This window comes from Dendrobates tinctorius, unplaced genomic scaffold (genome assembly GCF_039654945.1).
Source record: "Dendrobates tinctorius isolate UK_male_01 unplaced genomic scaffold, ASM3965494v1 ptg000205l, whole genome shotgun sequence".
NCBI lineage: Eukaryota > Metazoa > Chordata > Amphibia > Anura > Dendrobatidae > Dendrobates > Dendrobates tinctorius.
This window is the reverse complement of record NW_027361872.1, coordinates 13,706,347-13,725,328: the sequence shown is the minus strand read 5'-3', so window position 1 is coordinate 13,725,328 and position 18,982 is coordinate 13,706,347. Positions and strand designations below refer to the sequence as shown.

The 18,982-nt window shown below is 44.0% G+C and overlaps 1 protein-coding gene across 1 annotated transcript; it reads right to left on the bottom strand.

Moving 5' to 3' along the window:
- Positions 1–489: 489 nt before the first annotated feature.
- MDH1 (malate dehydrogenase 1) lies at positions 490–18,949 on the bottom strand. Its single transcript, XM_073554056.1, has 9 exons — positions 18,816–18,949; positions 14,403–14,501; positions 14,212–14,308; positions 12,846–13,021; positions 8,054–8,176; positions 3,980–4,156; positions 1,218–1,331; positions 910–999; positions 490–829 (listed from the first exon to the last, which is right to left on the bottom strand). The coding sequence occupies exons 1-9, from the start codon at positions 18,816–18,818 to the stop codon at positions 704–706; spliced, it is 1,005 nt and encodes a 334-aa protein (XP_073410157.1). The 5' UTR covers positions 18,819–18,949; the 3' UTR covers positions 490–703.
- Between the last annotated feature and the right edge of the window lie 33 nt (positions 18,950–18,982).

Sequence of the window (18,982 nt, the reverse complement as noted above, 5' to 3'; positions counted from 1 at the left end):
ATGTCACGAGAAATCACTGTCAGAATCACCGGGATCCATGGAAACGTTTCAGAGTTATTACCTCCTAATGGGAAAGTGGTCAGAATTGTAAAAATTGGCCCGGTCATGAACGTGCAAACCACCCTTGGGGGTTAAAATGTTGTCCAGTTTGCGAAAGTGAATTTTTTTTATCCTCTATTATTTGGAAAGAGACATGCATAAGTAGAGATGGAGCATGGCCTTTCTTGCCACATTTGTTGTGACATCCATTTGTTATATAGGAAGGCATATTCAGTATCTAAAAAAGTATATACATATAACTTACCATATAATCTATAACTTCATTACGGGTGTGAATGGCGCTCTACTGCAAGCTTCGTCTGTGTGAAATTCGAATACTGGGCCATCACCCCCTCCATTAACTGGTAGGTTGGAGTATTTCCATCCCCCCCCATACAGTCCCTGAGGCTGCTGTAAAGTAAATCAATAAAGCCACTCCAGGAGACAATGCAGTGTACACCCCACACAGGGTTGTTGTTTTTTTAATTCACTATTGCTAGGAATGACTTTATAATAGTCACAGATACAAAACCAAATCCGATGTGATGTTCAGTGACTTTACTACTGAGAACGGTTGGAGACATAAATAAGCACTTGATACTAAAACTTATAGACTGCTTTTCATTTTTTCAGGACTTAGTTGTGGTTTTCGATCAATTTCTAGTCACGCGATTGAGAGGAACTCAAAGGCCGTATCCTTCTCTTCTTGAAGTTCTTTGGCCGTCGCGTCCATCTTTTCACGGGAGAAGTCGTCAATTTTGAGGCCTTGGACGATTTTCCAGGACTTGTCCTGTGGGAGAACAGAGCGCAATATTTAAAGTCAAAACCTATGAGGAGAGAACCTAAAATCAACACCCAGAAGTATCATACCTTGATGACAACAGGGAAAGAATACAGAAGCTCATTGGGTACGCCGTACGCATTTCCATCAGAGATCACACCCATGGAAACAAATTCTCCCTATGAGATGAGGCAAAGATTGTAAGGAAGATGATCAGCACTGGTCTGCCTAAAAGTCCACCCCATCTGAGAGACACGTGGTCATAGGAGTAGCTGAGACTTTGAGGAGAATGTTATATAGCAGCAAGACATTATTGCAGTATATCCATCAAGCAGGTGCACATACAAGTCACCTAAGGGGTGAGAAGGAAACAAACCACAAGTTTGACATCATTTACCTCTGAGGTTCCAAACCAGATGTCCCGCACATGATCACAGATGGCTTTGGCAGCAGACATGGCGCTGGATAACTTCCGTGCTGCAATTACAGCTGCACCGCGCTGCTGTACAGTCTATAAAAAAAAAAAAAAAAAAAAAAAAAAAAAAAAAGAGGCTCAAACTGCTTCCCATTTTATTAACAGCACAGATATGCATAATATTACAAGCTCAACACCAATAAAAGGTCTCTTTTAACCCCTTAGTGACCTGAGCTTTTTTCGGTTTTGCGTTTTCATTTTTTCGCAGAGCTATAACTTTTATTCTTGCATCAATATAGCCATGTGAGGGCTTTTTTTTGCGGGACTAGTTGTACTTTTGAACGACATCATTGGATTTAGCATGTCGTGTACTCGAAAACAAGAAAAAAAAAAAAATTCCAAGTGTGGTAAAACTGCAAAAAAAGTGCAATCCCACATTTTTTTGTTTGGCTTTTTTTTTTTTTTTTTTGCTAGGTTCACTAAATGCTAAAACTGACCTGCCACTATGATTCTCCAGGTCATTACGAGTTCATAGACACAAAACATGTCTAGGTTATTTTTTTATCTAAGTGGTGAAAAAGAAAAATTCCAAAATTTGCTAAAAAAAAAAAAAAAAAAAAAAAAAAAAAAAAAAAAGTTTGCACCAATTTCCGATACCCGTAGCGTCTCAAATTTTCGTGATCTCAGGCTGGGTGAGGGCTTAATTTTTGCGCCCTAGGCTGATGTTTTTAGGGATACCATTTATATGCAGATACAATCTTTTGATTGCCCGTTATTGCATTTTAATGCAGTGTTGCGGCGACCAAAAAACTAATTCTGGCGTTTAGATTTTTTCCCTGGCTATGCCGTTTAGCGATCAGGTTAATCCTTTCTTTGACAGATCGGGCGATTCTGAATGCGATGATACCTAATGTGTGATTTTTTTATTATTTTATTTTGAATGGGGCGAAAGGGGGGGGGGGGGGGAATTTGAACTTGTATATTTTTTTTTTTTTTTTTTTTATAACTTTTTTTTTTTAATTTTGGCATGCTTCAATAGTCTCCATGGGAGGCTATAAGCATCCCATACTTGATCGGCTCTGCTACATATAGGCGATGAGCAGATGGCCTCTATGTAGCAGAATTACAGCATTGCTATGAGCGCCGACCGGGTGGCCTCATCAACAACCATAGAGGTCTCTGGGAGACATCAGGTTGTTATGGCAATACATTGCTGACCCCCAATCATGTGATGGGGTCAGCAATGCGCACATTTCTGGCCACGCCCCGGAAGCTCTAGTTAAATGCCCTCTGTCAGCGTTTGACAGCAGGATTTATCTAGTTAATAGGCGCGGGCGGAGATTCCACTAGCGGCTATTGCAGGCACATGTCATAGCTTTGAGGTGGGCTCACTGCCGGAGCCTACCTCAAAGCGGGGGGATACTGGCCGCTGACGTACTATCCCATCAGTGGTCAGTAAGGGGTTAAAGGGCGTGTTCCCATTATGTAAACTCTATAAACTGCAAGAAAAAAAAAAAAAAAAAAAAAAAAATCCCTCACCCCTCCACCCCGCTGCCTTCAACCTTCTGGCCCTTCTCCACATAAACAATTACCATACTTCAAGAATGACCAGCCTCAGCCAGTGATCGGCTGCAGCAGTCACCATCATTCTTGAAAGATTAACCATGGTTTAAAATTTCATAAATTTCATCATAAATTAATTTTACATGTGAAAATGAGAAATTTCTAAAGTCTTAAAGTAATCTGCATCTTTCTCCTCCTGAACTGATCACTCTCAATTTACAGGTAAATGTTTTATTCAGCGAAGACTTTCCCATTACTGAGATTATGAGACAATGTCCACCTCTGACGTTCCAGGAGACCCTGCAGCAGAATCGGACTCTAGCTCTTCCTTTTTTTTTTTTTAAAGCGCCAACTGTCATTTCTCATCTTTAATGGGATAATCTGTTGTCACTGAAAATATTTTCCCCTTGAATTGCTCTGACACATTACAAACTCTTACTTTCATGTCTGCCATTGATTTCTGAAATAAAATATCAAAATGATGGGTGAAGTTGGAAGTTAAGGCTGGTAGGGGCTAGAGGCTAGTAAGATTTTAACCCTCCAAATTTGTCAAGGTGAGCCATCAACTCTGCACTTTTTTTTTTCCCCACTTTAAAACTAGAAGTGCTGATGATGCAGTTTAATATAGGATTTTCAGACCTAGTCCTTCTACAAATAGTTTCAGATTGAACCAACATACTAAGGCCCCTTTACATTTAGCGATGCACCAGCGATCCAAAAAGCGATCCGACCCGGTCAGGATCGCTGGTGCATCGCTAAATGATCGCTAGTGAGCTGTCACACAGGCAGACCTCACAGCGATGCAGCAGCGACGCAGCACACGATACTCACCTTTCACACACAGCGATCCCGACGTCCTTCCGCCCGCCTCCACGCGTCGCTCGTTGGCGCCAGCAGGAAGCGCCCGACGAGAAATGGAGCCGGACATTCTCGCGCGATCAGCGATGGACAGCGGGGGAGCCGGTCGGAGGTAAGCATCACACATAGCGATATCGCTATGTGTAAAATCCCCTTAAGAACTAGATACCAAGCCAATGAATGTAAAAATTCAGGGAAAAAAAACTCCCATTGCAACCAGTAGGAAATGACAGAATTGGCTACACCCATAATATTGGCCCAAGCCCAGTTTACCGGCAGTGCCAGCTGCAGTGGGTGCATCATCATGGTGATAGACTTCTTACCGATATGAAGCTTCCCTTCAGCCAGCTGTCATCTTTCACAGCTTCAGAGACGCACACATCCTTCCCCTGCAGCTTTACAACAGCGTGACTAACATCAGGATACTGAGTGGAGGAGTGATTTCCCCAGATAATCACGTTCTTAACCTCATCAGATGTCACATTGAGACGAAGAGCAATCTGGAAGGGGGGGGGAAAAAAAAAAAAAAAAAAAAAAAAATTAGACCAATTCTCCACTACGTCACCTTTAAAAGGGTGCTCTTGCAGTGGCGTACCGCCAATGCCGTCAGACCGCACAGCCGGCACCACACATCGCTGATGCCGATACAGTTGACAGCAATTATTAAAGAGGGATCCACTCCGTCCTCCATTATTCTCCCACGTCAGATCAGACAGCAATGACATCACTTCATAGGGTCTGCTGCGCAGAACAGTGAAGACCGCTTCAGAGTGCTCCATGCTGACACCGGTGGGGGGTGATTACACAGGACCCATTAGACCACATGGAGGACTATGTGTGAGCCCTTATACTTTATGGATGGCTATTTGGGAGCCATTATACAGTGAAGGATTGTGTTGGGTGCCACTATACTGTATGTAGGCCCATTGTACTGCATAAAGGGCCATGTCGGGGGGAGGGTGTCACTGTTGGGAATCATCCTGTGTTGTGGGTCACCATACTGAGTGGGGAGGAATTTACTATGGGAGGTATCAGGCAGTGCCTGTGGGGCACTTTTCTTAACCTACTTTATGGGTGCAACGAAGGGCGACAGGAAAGATGTATATCTTTGTACAGTGTTAGCCAGTAGTTAGAATTGAGAGTCCTCAGTGGTTGATACCTTTTAACGGCTAACTGAAAAGATGGTAACACACTGCAAGCTTTCGAGACTACTCAGGTCTCTTCATCAGGCTAGACTAATACTAAATCTGAAGAGTCACATGTTTATGCACAATACAACACAGAGAAATGCAATAGATAAGACATGTGACGGGAAGCAAAACTATCAATATGGGAGAGGGAGAAACAAATATTGGACCAGTACATAGATAAGGAGTCCGGATGTTTTATAGTCCTCTGATTGTGGGGGCATCACAACACATTAGGAGACCCCAAGGACTTGGAAGCAAATTCCTTGATGTAAAAAGACATAAATCCATGCGACACATTCATTCCAGCACTGAGAGTGTCAAAGGTCGTCAAATTTATACTCCCAAACTCTTCTCTTTCTCTCTCTGAGACTTGAAGTTACCTTTCAATACCAGTAATTTCATATCCATGTTGCTGTGATCAGGGATACAAAAATGTTTTACCACAGGTAGATACATTCTTTTTTCTCTTATTGTGTGACGATGAGAATTCATCCTTGTTCTAAGCTTAGAACCAGGATGAATGCTCATCGTCACACAATAAGAGAAAAAAAAAGAATGGATCTACCTGTGGCAAAACATTTTTTGTATCCCTGATCACAGCAACATGGATATGAAATTACTGGTATTGAATGGTAACTTCAAGTCTCAGAGAGAGAAGAGTTTGGGAGTATAAATTTATGACGACCTTTGACACTCTCAGTGCTGGAATGAATGTGTCGCATGGATTTATGCCTTTTTACATCAATTAAGGAATTTGCTTCCAAGACCTTGTGGGGGCATCATAACACATTAGGAGACCCCAATCAGAGGACTATAAAACATCCAGACTCCTTATCTATGTACTGGTCCAATATTTATGTTTCTCCCTCTCCCATATTGATAGTTCTGCTTCACGTCACATGTCTTATCTATTGCATTTCTCTGTGTTGTATTGTGCATAAATATGTGACTTCAGATTTTGTATTAGTCTAGCCTGATGAAGAGACCCGAGTAGTCTCGAAAGCTTGCATTGAGAGGGCTAAGAATTTGGGAGATATATTTGGCTGGGTCACATGAGCAGTTTATTTATTTTTATTGGTAATGGGGGGGGGGGTGGAGGTCCCCCCAATTACATCTTCTGCTATGGGGCACCATAGTTTTTATGTACACCCCTGGGCTCTCAGATGAAAATAAGTTAACACCTAGTCACTAGATGAGTGTCAATTCTGATCAGTGGGGAATCAGACTGCCAGAACATGCACAGATCAGCAGAGCTTGAAGATGGGTGATCAATTGTTTTCACCAGATGACACCTTTAAACATGTTGGGGGAAAAAAAAAAAAAAAAAAAAAAAAAAAAAAAAAAAATTGGCTAAGGTTTACCAGCTACACCAGGACAGGGGGTGGGCGAGTGATCTCCTAGAGGGGGTACGGGTGGGGTTTCAGACTACTAGGACCTTCAAATAATGAAAATAGGGCTCCTCTACCCAAGTGAATAGTGGTGGTAATATGCATGCAACCAGACATACAAATTGGGACCCCCACTGACTATGACTTCACATCATAAGGATAGGTGGTGTGATAGAAATATAGCCTATTTCACTGATTTTTATAATGTTTTCTTGTTACCCTGTATCATTGCATGTATTCCCCATATTGTCTGGAGTCTCAAATACCTTCCAAAAGGCTGATAATTGAATTTGCTCACTAAAGGCCCCTTTACATTTAGCGATGCACCAGCGATCCCGACCACAATACGACCCGGTCAGGAACGCTGGTACATCGCTAAATGGTTGCTAGTGAGCTGCCACACAGGCAGATCTCACAGCGACGTAGCAGCAGTCGTTACTTACCTTTCAGACGCGGTGATCCTGACGTCCTCCCGCCCGCTTCCACGCGTCGCTCGTCGGCGCCAGCAGGAAACTCCCGACGAGAAATGGAGCTACACAATCAGCGACAGACAGCAGGGGAGCCGGTCGGAGGAAAGTATCACACATAGCGATATCGCTAGCAATATCGCTGCTGCATCACAAAATCGGTGACGCTTTAGCGATATCGCTATGTGTAAAGCCCCCTTTAGGGCCCCGTCACACATAGCGATCTCGCTAGCAAGATCGCTGCTGAGTGACAAGTTTTGTGACGCAATAGCGATCTCACCAGCGAGATCGCTGTGTGTGACACCTATCAGCGTCCGGCCCCCCTGCCGGTATCGCTGACCGCTCTTGGAAAGCCCTGGACATTTTTTTGGTCGCTGGTCTCCCGCTGGCCAGCACGCATCGCTGCGTGACAGGCGGGAGACCAGCGATCAGCTGGTAACTAAGGTAAATGCAGGGTTTCTAAGTGACGCACGTCCCTTAGAAACCCGATATGTACCTTGGTTACCAGCTCCCTGCATCAGTGCGCTGGTAACTAAAGTACACAGCGCCGCCGAGTGCTCGGCGTCGCTGGTGCTGATCGCTGGTGAAGCTGCCTGTTTGACAGCTCACCAGCGATCCTGACACGTTGATATCGTTGTTGGGATCGCTGGTGAGCCGCCATGTGTGACTGTACCCCTACTCTCTGCAGCCTGACTGTACATAGTTGTGTTTATCTTTGTCTATTGATGTGTACTGATATACTAATTGTGCATTGTATTATGAAACTAGTTTGTTGACTTCTAAAGAGGGAACAGAATGTGAGGGTGTACTGAAGGACACTGGGAATTCCAAAATCAGCTTACCTTTCGGGAGTATAAAAGACCCTGAGACAGAGACCTCAACTCATATCACACAGCAAGTCAGAGAGAAAGGGAAGCGTATGGACTTTTTATCCTCTGGCTGCTGGTTATTGGACTCTCATCTCCCTGGACATTTTATCCTGTTACTGAACTTCAATCGTGTTCCGGACTATTGTATCCTCAGTGTGGTGGATTGTTTATGGACCTTCTAATTTTGCCTATAATAAAGGTCTTGGGATTGTTCACACTTCCCTCGCTCTGTTGATTGTGTGATACCGGAGAAGGCCCCAGTGACAGGTGGTAATGCTGCAATAGTTGGAAGTGTGGTGTCAGACATTTCATGCCACCCCCCATTGACTGGAAGATAGCTTGGGAAAACAGTGGCACGGAAAGAAAGGAGGGAAAAAAAAAAAAAAAAAAAAAAAAAAAAAAAAAAAAAAAAAAAAAGAAAAAGTTGAAAGAAGCTTCATTTATTAAATAAACTTTATTTTACAAGAGTTGCAGTTACCATACCTGAGCCTTCGCCCTGTTGTGGTCCAAGCGGGTGAGACAGCTGAAGTTCTCTTTGGGGATGGATGGAGCAGACTTTAGTGCAGTTAGGCAGTTGGTGTTTGCAGGATTTCCCACAACAATCACCTAGAATAGGGAAGAAAAATAAACATTTTAATACAGATATACCTTTATTGCCCCAACACTTAGTGAGGATGCCATGCTTAAAAATCAAGTCATTTGTTGTTTGAAGACCCAGTGGTTGGGCCTTCGCCTATTTGAGTAGCTTTAATACCTCCCACTTAGTGTACATTGCAAAGGGGCAATACACAGGAATTTTTGCAATCTGCCATGTTCTACAGCTGAAGCGAGTTGCAGAAATCTCATTGACAGGCTGCAGAAGTTACTGAAGATTGCAATACAAATAATGCAGGAAAACGTGTGGCAGGATTGGACCCAAATGGATGGAGGTTTACCCACTGCGTTGATTGGTACTAAATGAGATTTTCCCAGGCAATCCATAAGAGAGGAGAACTCTACTAGTGTATGAAGTGGTCCTAATCTGGTTCTGTACATTCAGCCCCTGCCTTAGCTGCAAAGAGAGGGCTATGAACAAGAGGAAGGATCACAAATAAGTGCCAAAATATCATTATTTAGAAATATCGCTTGTTTTGTGTAGGGAGGGAGGCACTATGGGATTTTAAATATCTACCATCCCGTTATCGGACAAACCATTCTAGAATTATAAAGTGGAAGGGCAGAGGTAGCCCCCTACTCTACAAGATGTGCTCCCAGTACTGCAGATACCAGGGGTGCTGAGGTAAGAAGAGGTTGCTTACACTGCTGTCCACCCTGCCTATCTGATCTAATACTGGAGATATGAGGTAAGAGGCGGCCACTCAAACCGATGTCCTCCCTGTCCATCTGATCTAGTACTGGAGATACTAGGAGTCCTTGCGTAAGAAAAGGCTGCTCACACTGCTGCCTGTGTATTATTGACTGACTAGCAGCTGATGTTAGATCGCTAATATCCAACCGCACATGGTCACAGGCACCTGTCCTATTAAAGAGTCACCAAAACCGCTGCCATTTTAGTGTACTATAGCGATTACCTGGACAAAACAGAAAAGTTAACCAATTACATGCATTTACAAATATTTAGCATTTTCTTTAGCTTTTTTTTTTTTTTTATTCCTGAAGGCCCACCCCTTAATGATTTCCATTCAGATGACAAAACCAAGACACAAGTCTAGCCCGGTTTTATTTTTGCAGCTATTAACCCCTTCCTGACATCCGACGTACTATCCCGTCCACGGTACCCGGGCCCGTATGACCGTGGACGGGATAGTATGTCTACCGCGATCAGCGGCGCCCACGTGGTGAGCGCCGCTGATCGCGGCCGGGTGTCAGCTGATTATCACAGCTGACACCCGGCACTATGTGTCAGGGGCGGTCACGGACCGCCCCCGACACGTTAACCCCTTGCACACCGCGATCAAACATGATCGCGGTGTACCGGGAGTTAAAGGGAAGCATCGGCAGGGAGGGGGCTCCCTCCGTGCTTCCCTGAGCCCCCCACGGCAGCGCAATGTGCAGCGCTGCTGCGGGGGGCTCCTATCCTCCAGGCCCCCGGATCCAAGATGGCGACGGGGGCCTTCGGGGACCTGAGGAAGCTGGCTTCCTCAGTGCCTGCAAAGCACAGGCAAGAGGAAGTCTGCTTCAATGCCTGTGACAGATTGCTGATCTGTCACAGTGATCTGTGATGTGACAGATCAGCGATCTGTCACAAGACAGTGATGTCCCACCTGGGACTAAGAAAAAAAAAAATCCCTCAATAAATCCATTTTTTGGAAAAAAAAAAAAAACAAAAAACAAAAAACAATAAAAGTACACATATTAGGTATCGCCGCGTCCGTAATGACCCGCCCTATAAAACTGTCCCATTAGTTAACCCTTTTAGCGAACCCCTTAAAAAATAAAAAACGAAGCAAAAAATAATGATTTATTATCATACCGCCAAACAAAAAGTGTAATAACGTGCGATCAAAAAGACGCATATAAATATCCATGGTACCGCTGAAAACGTCATCTTGTCCCGCAAAAAACGAGCCGCGACACAGCATCATCAGCGAAAAAATAAAAAAAGTTATAGCTCACAGAATAAAGCGATGCAAAAATAATTATTTTTTATATAAAATAGTTTTCATTGCATAAAACCGACAAAAACATAAAAAAACGACCTAAATGAGGTATCGCTGTAACCGTACTGACCCGAAGAATAAAACAGCTTTATCAATTTTACCGCACGCGGAACGGTGTAAACGCACCCCCCAAAAGAAATTCATGAAACGCTGTTTTTTGTTCATTCTGCGTCCCAAAAATAGGAATAAAAAGCGATCAAAAAATGTCACGTGCCCGAAAATGGTACCAATAAAAACGTCAACTCGTCCCGCAAAAAATAAGACCTCACATGACTCAGTGGGTCAAAATACGGAAAAATTATAGCTCTCAAAATGTGGTGATGCAAAAACTATTTTACAATAAAAAGCGTCTTTTAGCGTGTGACAGCCGCCAAACATAAAAACCGCCATAAATAGTAAGTCAAACCCCCCCGTTATCACCCCCTTAGTTAGGGAAAAATAATAAAACTAAAAAAAAAAAAAAAAGGATTTATCTCCATTTTCCCGTTAGGGTAAGGCTGTGTGCACACGCTGTGGATTAAATGTGGATTCATCCGCGCGGATTTTGTAAAATCCGCAGGTGAAACCGCAGGTCAAAAGACCTGCGGTTTTACCTGCGGATTGCTCTGCGGTTTTGTCCTGCGGTTTTTCATCTCCTCAATAGAGGAGATGGCAAACCGCAGGAGAATCCGCAGAAAGAATTGACATGTCAATTCTTTCTGCGGATTGAAAACCGCAGATAATCCGCGCGGAAAATTCCGCACCGTCTGCACTGCGGTTTTTGATTGCCATAGGGAATCATGGTACTGGGGTCCGCAGCAGCCGGAACCGCAGCAAAATCCGCAGCGTGTGCACACAGCCTTAGGGTTAGGGCTAGGGTTAGGGTTGGAGTTATAATTGGGGGTTTCCACTGTTTGGGCACATCAGGGGCTCTCCAAATGCAACATGGCGTCTGATCTCAATTCCAGCCAATTCTGAGTTGAAAAAGTCAAATGGTGCTCCTTCCCTTCCAAGCTCTGCCATGCGCCCAAACAGTGTTTTACCCCCACATGTAGGGTATCAGCCTACTCAGGACAAATTGCAAAACAATTTTTGGGGTCCAATTTCTCCTGTTACCCTTAGGAAAATAAGAAATTGGGGGCAAAAATATCATTTTTGTGGAAAAAAATGATTTTTTTATTTTCACGTCCGAGTGTTATAAACTTCTGTGAAGCACTTGGGGGTTCAAAGTTCTCACCACATATCTAGATAAGTTCCTTAGGGGGTCTAGTTTCCAAAATGGTGTCATTTGTGGGGGATTTCCACTGTTTTGGTACATCAGGGGTTTTCCAAACGCGACATGGTGTCCGATCTCAATTCCAGCCAAAAACGTCAAATGGCGCCGCTTCCCTTCCGAGCTCTGCCATGCGCCCAAATAGTGGTTTACCCCCACATGTGGGGTATCAGCGTACTCAGGACAAATTGCACAATAACTTTTAGGGTCCTGTTACCCTTGGGAAAATAAAAATTGGGGTGAAAAGATCATTTTTGTGGAAAAAATATGATTTTTTAATTGTACCGCTGTACGTTATAAACTTCTGTAAAGCCCTTGTGGGTTCAAAGTTCTCACCACATATCTAGATAAGTTCCTTGGGGGGGTCTAGTTTCCAAAATGGGGTCACTTGTAGGGGGTTTCCACTGTTTAGTTACATCAGGGACTCTCCAAACGTGACATGGCGTCCAATCTGAATTCCAGCCAATTTTGCATTGAAAAAGTCAAACGGCGCTCCTTCCATTCTGAGCTCTGCCATGCGCCGAAACAGTCGTTCCCCCCCACAAATCAGGTATCAGCGTACTCAGGACAAATTGCACAATAACTTTTGCAGTCCAATTTCTCCTGTTACCCTTGGTAAAATAAAAAAAATTGAACCTGAAGTATTTTTTTTGTGAAAAAAAGTTAGATGTTCATTTCTTTTTAAATATTCAAAAAAATTCCTGTGACGCACCTAATGGGTTAATAAACTTCTTGAATGTGGTTTTGAGCACCTTAAGGGGTTCAGTTTTTAGAATGGTGTCACTTTTGGATATTTTCTATCATATAGACCCCTCAAAGTGGCTTCAAATGTGATGTGGTCCTAAAAATAAAATGGTGTTGTAAAAATGAGAAATTGCTGGTCAACTTTTAACCCTTATAACTTCCTAACAAAAAAAAAAAAAATTTTGGTTCCAAAATTGTGCTGATGTAAAGTAAACATGTGGGAAATGTTACTTATCAAGTTTTTTGTGTGCCGTATCTCTGTGATTTAAGGGCATAAAAATTCAAAGTTGGAAAATTGCGAAATTTTCAAAATTTTTGCCAAATTTCCATTTTTTTCACAAATAAACGCAAGTTATTTGAATGAAATTTTACCACTAACATGAAGTACAATATGTCACGAGAAAACAATGTCAGAATCACCGGGATCAATGGAAGCGTTCCAGAGTTATGACCTCATAAAGGTACAGTGGTCAGAATTGTAAAAATTGGCCCGGTCATGAACGTGCAAACCACCCTTGGGGGTGAAGGGGTTAATAACTTTGACAAGTGAGTTTGTATGACTGAACTGTTCCACATAGAGTAAAGTGAATCCTTAAAAAATAAATAAAAAAAATATCACCTTAACAGTCTTCTTTGAATATTTATCCAGTGCAGCACCCTGAGACTTGAAAATCTTTACATTGGCCTTCAGCAAGTCCTTCCTCTCCATGCCCTCCCTCCTTGGCATGGAGCCCACAAGAACAGCAACATCTAGGTCCTTAAAAGCCACTTCTTCCTTGTCCGTAGCAATCACCTCTGTGGATACAATACAGACAGACTTCATCATGCATCTTACCAACTCCGCACAGTAGCGTTAGATTTTTTTAATGTATGGCATTTACAAAGTGTAAAAATGTTAAAGTTTGTCATTCACAGGGGTCACTTTTAAACCCCCATCACGTTGCACCAAAAAGATATGATCATTCTTCCTGGAGTTTTGACACATGGGATAGCGATCTAAGCAACAACCCCTTTAGTCCACTTTCCAATAAAGAAGCACTGCCTCCATCCCACTGGGTTACAGAAGAAAGTGGGGAAAGGATTGTACACGAGTCAAAATTCGTGTGGTGCAGAGTATGGAAAAGTTTTCTGCACATATTCAATCAAATTTCTGTAGCTCAGTCCCATTGTCTTAGGATCATTTCTTGACGATCCTTTGGGAAGCTTCTACATGAGATGAGCAAATTTGATCGGGTGAAGGGCTTAAGGCCCTGTTACACAACAATGTCCCAGCGATCCCACCAATGATCCGACATTGATGGGGATCGCTGGGACATGGTTAAACAGCCCCTCCAGCGATCAGGACCAGCGAGCAGGCTGGTTTACAATGTAAACAGCGGGTATCTAAGAGCCACGCGGCTCTTAGATACCCGCTGTTTACCTTGGAAACCAGCGTGGCTGATCATTGCTCTCCCGCTGCCACACGCAGCGATGCGCGCTGGCCAGCGGGAGACCTACGATCAAAAAAAGAAAACAGCCCAGGACGATCCTGCACGATCAGCGATACCCAGAAGGGGGCCGGTCGCTGATCCATGTCACAAACAGCAAGTCGCTGGCGAGATCGCTGTGTATGACGGTGCCTTTAGTCAGCAAGCTATAGCACTTACCAAATAAGCTGCAGCGGGAACACAGATACATGGAGTGCTCCCACAGCTGCTTGTATTGCGGCTGTGTGACAGGTACGACACATGTATGGAGAGCCCAACACACAAGCTCTCCATACATGTGTTGTGACAGTCACACCGCCGCAACACAAGCAGCTGCAGAGCCGAACAGCTGATCATCGGGAGCGATCCAGGAATCCTGGTTCCTCCTGCAGCTTATTTGGCAAGCGCTACAGCTGACTGAATAAGCCCTGACCCGCTCATCTCTAGTAGAAACCAAGCTGTGAACATCAAGTAAGTCATTATACTCTACTCATCAAGTAAAGGAAGACATGACCTTACCTTTCAGCAGAGGCAAGGCACAGTCCTGCAGCTCCATGACTACACCATCCAGGACTCCCATCATGGGGGTAATATCCAGGAGGATAAGCACAAGAGGCTGCAAAAAGGAGATAGCGGTGAGTGCATGTAGGAAACATCTGCAGATCATCGCAAACCATAACCAACACAGGGGGATTGTTGTGCTCCATTACCTGGTCCTTTCCGAAGACATCACCCTTAGCAATGCCATACAGCAGGGAGTAGGCGATCTGACCAGCAGCTCCGGTCACCAGGACTCTGATGTCTTCAGGCTGGAGAAACAGAAGGACGTCAGCACATCGAACATCAAAGGCCATGGAGGTTACATGTTTTGCTTGGCTTTGGTCGGGTAAAGGGAGCCCTAAGGGCATGTCCAGGCTGTGCCGGGAGGGCCACAGTGGACACAGAAAATGCAATTAAGGTACCAATAAGTTAAAGGCACATTGCCATCTCCAACATCCTATCCCAATATGTAGTAGGTGTAATAATAATGTTAGTAAATACCTCCAGTTAGAAGTGTAGTATAGTTCTCCAGATTTGCTATATCACTTGCTTCAAGGAGGGCATTACTGTAGCTTAGATATCCATGGTAATGACCAGTGGGCATCACTATATGAGTGGTCGTAACCATGAACACCTAAGCAGCAGAAATCACCAGCAGGAGCGGTCAGTGACTGCTTTGTAGAAGAGGCAGGTAGTTCACAACTACACACGCTTTAGATTTTGGGCCCATAATAAAAATAAGCATATCCATCATCAGATAATGACCTCCACTTGAAGTCAGGTAGGAACAGCGCACAATAACCGATTACAACCACCCACAGGGCTCCCCAACATCCTATATCCGCTTTCCTTCTTGTGACTTCTAATATGATGAATTCCAATCAGACACAAGAGTATTTTCCCCAACAGATGCGATTACCGTATATACTTCAGTTCTGTGATATGTATCCTAGAAAGCGTTCCTCTTCATGGAAGACCAAGGGTCATTACTCACTAGTGTTCCATCAGACTTCCCTGACCCCACTCGTAGGATAAATGGGGGATCTCAGTTACATCTCCAGGGTTCCTCCATACATCTTTCACAGATGGTGGCAAGTCATAAAAAACAAATTATTTGTGGCTGATTATATCTAGCTATTGAAAAATTGGAACAGAAGGCACAAAGCCAAAACGCGCGTAGGGGCTGTGGCACCGCAGGTCTGAGGTAAACCCTCCATTATTACTCTTTGCTTTCAGGCTCCCTCTTTATAATATTGATTTTGGTCTAATTATGTTTAACTGATGTCTTATTTGCTATATGTGCATGGTCTATGGCTTACTGAGGGGGGTCTGTTAATTAGGTTTGCGCCTCAGACCTGTGGTTCCTCATGTTTTGCTCTGTCTTATTGCCTGTTCTCACCTTTTTTGCTCTGGATACTCTTAATCACTGTTTTAATATTTTGTCAATAAACATTTTTTTATTTCTTTGGTTCTTTATGTGCATTTTTTTCTATTTATGTTCTCAACTACAAAAATGTACGCTACCCTTCTGGGAGCAATACATCTTGCTTTGATCTTTCACAGATCACATGTCCAAAAATAACTATGGGTATATACATCCGCACAGTGGCCCATAATTACCAGGCTGCTAGCACACGTAGGGGGGACACTAGTTTTCTAGCAATGAACTATGAGAGACTTCAGTAATTCTTGCATTTTATTCATTGAAATCCAGGGTGCTTGGCTGTATGAGTCCAGTGGGCGGTGCTACTCAGTGATTGACAGCTATGTCTGCATGCACTATCATACAGGGAAGACTGTCAGTCACTCCATAGGAGACCAGTGTGTGGGCCTATGTCTACAGACACCAGGGATTTCAAATAAGATACAAGAATCACTGATAAATTGGATATCTATCTGATCAGCTGCTCCTGCTCTGTAACATCCTGCAGCTCCGATACCATTTTCTGTGACCGGTTCCCTTTAACGACACTTAGAACAAGGAAATGAAGTGGCTTGTTCTTAGGAAGTGGTGGCTACAACTCCAGTCACTCTCCAAGACTTATAGGAGAACACAAGCTTCTAAATACCAGATGCCGTCCATGTAAATATACTGGACATGGTGGACCAAACCTGCAACATGAACACAGAAGATGATGTCCAGGATGTTGGATCAGACGTGACATTGGACACACTACAGTCAGATGTGCAGCGGAGACCCGCACCACTATGGAACCCATGGGAAGACTTCCAACTCAATCCACGGGAGAAAACTAGGTAAAATTGGAGGTTGCCAGGACATGGTGTCCATAAAACAGCTCTGCTCTTGGTACATGCCGTCTTTGCTAACCTCGCTCCTCTATATACCAGGGTATCAGCAATTACGCTGCAGCCTTAGCTTTATGTCACAGACTGCAGGTGTCTCTTATGAGACCCAGAGACCAGCAGTCAGTCCATATACAGACTGAAATATGTCTGTCTGAACCAGGTATGGACCGGGGCTGAAACTCAGCCCTGGCATTTGAAATCACACAGGCCCTTGTTGTCCCCGTCCTTATGAACCAGATGGAATATATTACCCTGGATGGAGGAAAAGAAGATTTCCTACAAGGCCAATTTGTCTAATGATATCCATGGCCTGCTGGGATAAGTGACGGAGTCAGCGACTTTGTGCTCCGTCACAACTCTTAACAGTATGGGTGTCTTGAGAACACTGATTTTGTTAACACAGCAGACAAGGCAGCCCATGACCAGACAGGCCCTTCTGGCATTTGTCAGAATTGCCAGTCCGGCCCTGGTCTGAACCCAGCCTTACAGTAGACATGTACATGAGCTATTATCCAGCTACATGTACACTACTGCCGTGCACAGCAAGTTGCAAAAATACACAATTTCCCCTTAAAAAAAAAAAAAAGTAGAAACTACATTTAATGCTAAAATAGCATATAGGCTTCAATGAAATGGACCAATTAAGGTGAAAAAAAAAAAAAAATAAATATTGCACTTACGTCTGAACTTTACCCTAGAGCTGTAAACATGTTTTCACTTTGATAGGACTCGATGTTATCGATATAACAGACATAAGTGCCTGAGCCTCTCATTGCTGAGGGTATGCTCACATTTATGTGATTTCTATAAAAATTTCAGATGCATTTTACAGTAACAGCAAAAGTCTGAGATTTCAGAACTCTCATGCAAGGTCAGATCCGCCGCTCTGATGAGGGCTCTGGCGGTGAGCCCGCATCAGAGCCAGGACATGTCAGCTGTTTTGAACAGCTGACATGTGCCCGCAATAGGCGCAGGTGGAATTGTGATCCACCCACGCCTATTAACATACTGCAGCATGGTGCGCTGGAGTCCTGGGTTCAAATCCCACCAAGGACAACATCTGCAAGGAGTCTTTATGTTCTCCCCGTGTTTGCGTGGGTTTCCTCCCACATTCCAGAGACATACTGATAGGGAATTTACAGTGTGAGCCCCATCGGGGACAGTGATGATAATGTGTGCAAACTGTAAAGCGCTGCGGAATATGATAGTGCTACATAAAGATTATTATTTTAAATGCCGCTGTCAAATGCCGACAGCGGCATTTAACAAGCGCTACTGTCTGCTGGGCCGGAGATACGGGCATCGTTGACATAACAACCAGAGGTGTCTTGGAGACCTCTATGGTCGTTGATGCCGGATTCCTAGGAGTGCCACCCCGTGGTCGGCACTAATAGCAATGAAGTAATTCAGCTACATATAGGCGATCTGCTCATCGCCTGTATGTTTAAGACCGATCAGGCTATGGCAGCTTCTAGCCTCCTATGGAGGATATTGAAGCATTCCAGAATTAAGAAAAAAAAAAAAACCTGCTACGGGTATCGTTTGGTGTCTATGAGCTCGCAATGACCTGGAGAATCATAATGGCAGGCCAGTTTTAGAATGTAGTGAACCTAGCAAAAAAGCCAAACAAAAAACAAGTGTGAGATTGCAGGTTTTTTTTTTTTTTGCAATATCACCGCACTTGGAATTTTTTTCCCCCATTTTCGAGTACACGACATGCTAAAACCAATGATGTCATTCAAGAGTACAACTCATCCCGCAAAAAAAATAAGCCCTCACATGGTCATAATGATAGAAAAAAAAAAAAGTTATGGCTCCGGAAAGAAGGGGAGCGAAAAACGAAAACGCAAAGCTGAAAAGAGCTCCGGTCATTAAGGGGTTAAAGAAACCCCCAAAATAACATATTTGCTCCTGAAGGTGTAATACTCTCCTTTATTCCATGGCGCTCTACACCCATACTCGCCATTTGCCATCTTTATGCCCAGAGACAAATGGACAACTTACAGATTGCACAAAGCTACCGGGAGAAGTGGCAGCGGCTCTGCAGGATATATACACACTGTATATAGCTATAGTCTGGGTGTACCGCTGCCTCTCCAGGGAGACACAAGGTTACAGACACTGCAGTGCCGGCCTCCTGGCACCAGGCCACACACAGCACGGCTCCCTGCACACCGAGGCTGGCGAATAAAGGAGACCACCGGGGAGCCTCACCGCCACAGGCCGCACTAATAAACCGGCGCATCCAGCGGCGGAGGGATCACACCAGTACCCACCATGATGCTTGACAGGCGGAGGGAGATGTGTCTCGTCTCTGTAGCTTTCTGTCACACTGGCAGCAGGTCACCTTTACCAGCGCTTCTACAGCCGTAATGGTACCACGTGACTGACACACCCCCTCAGTACTTCGCCGCCTTTCTGTCTGATGTGACGAGGCTTCGTA

What these genes read in the sequence shown, in the direction of transcription:
- MDH1 (XM_073554056.1), bottom strand. An exon ending in ACAACAGGGCGAAGGCTCAG is followed by an intron (nt 4,157 to 8,053) that starts GTATGGTAACTG and finishes CCCCCCTTCCAG; the next exon opens with ATTGCTCTTCGTCTCAATGT. An exon ending in TGAAGGGAAGCTTCATATCG is followed by an intron (nt 1,332 to 3,979) that starts GTAAGAAGTCTA and finishes TTTTTTTTATAG; the next exon opens with ACTGTACAGCAGCGCGGTGC.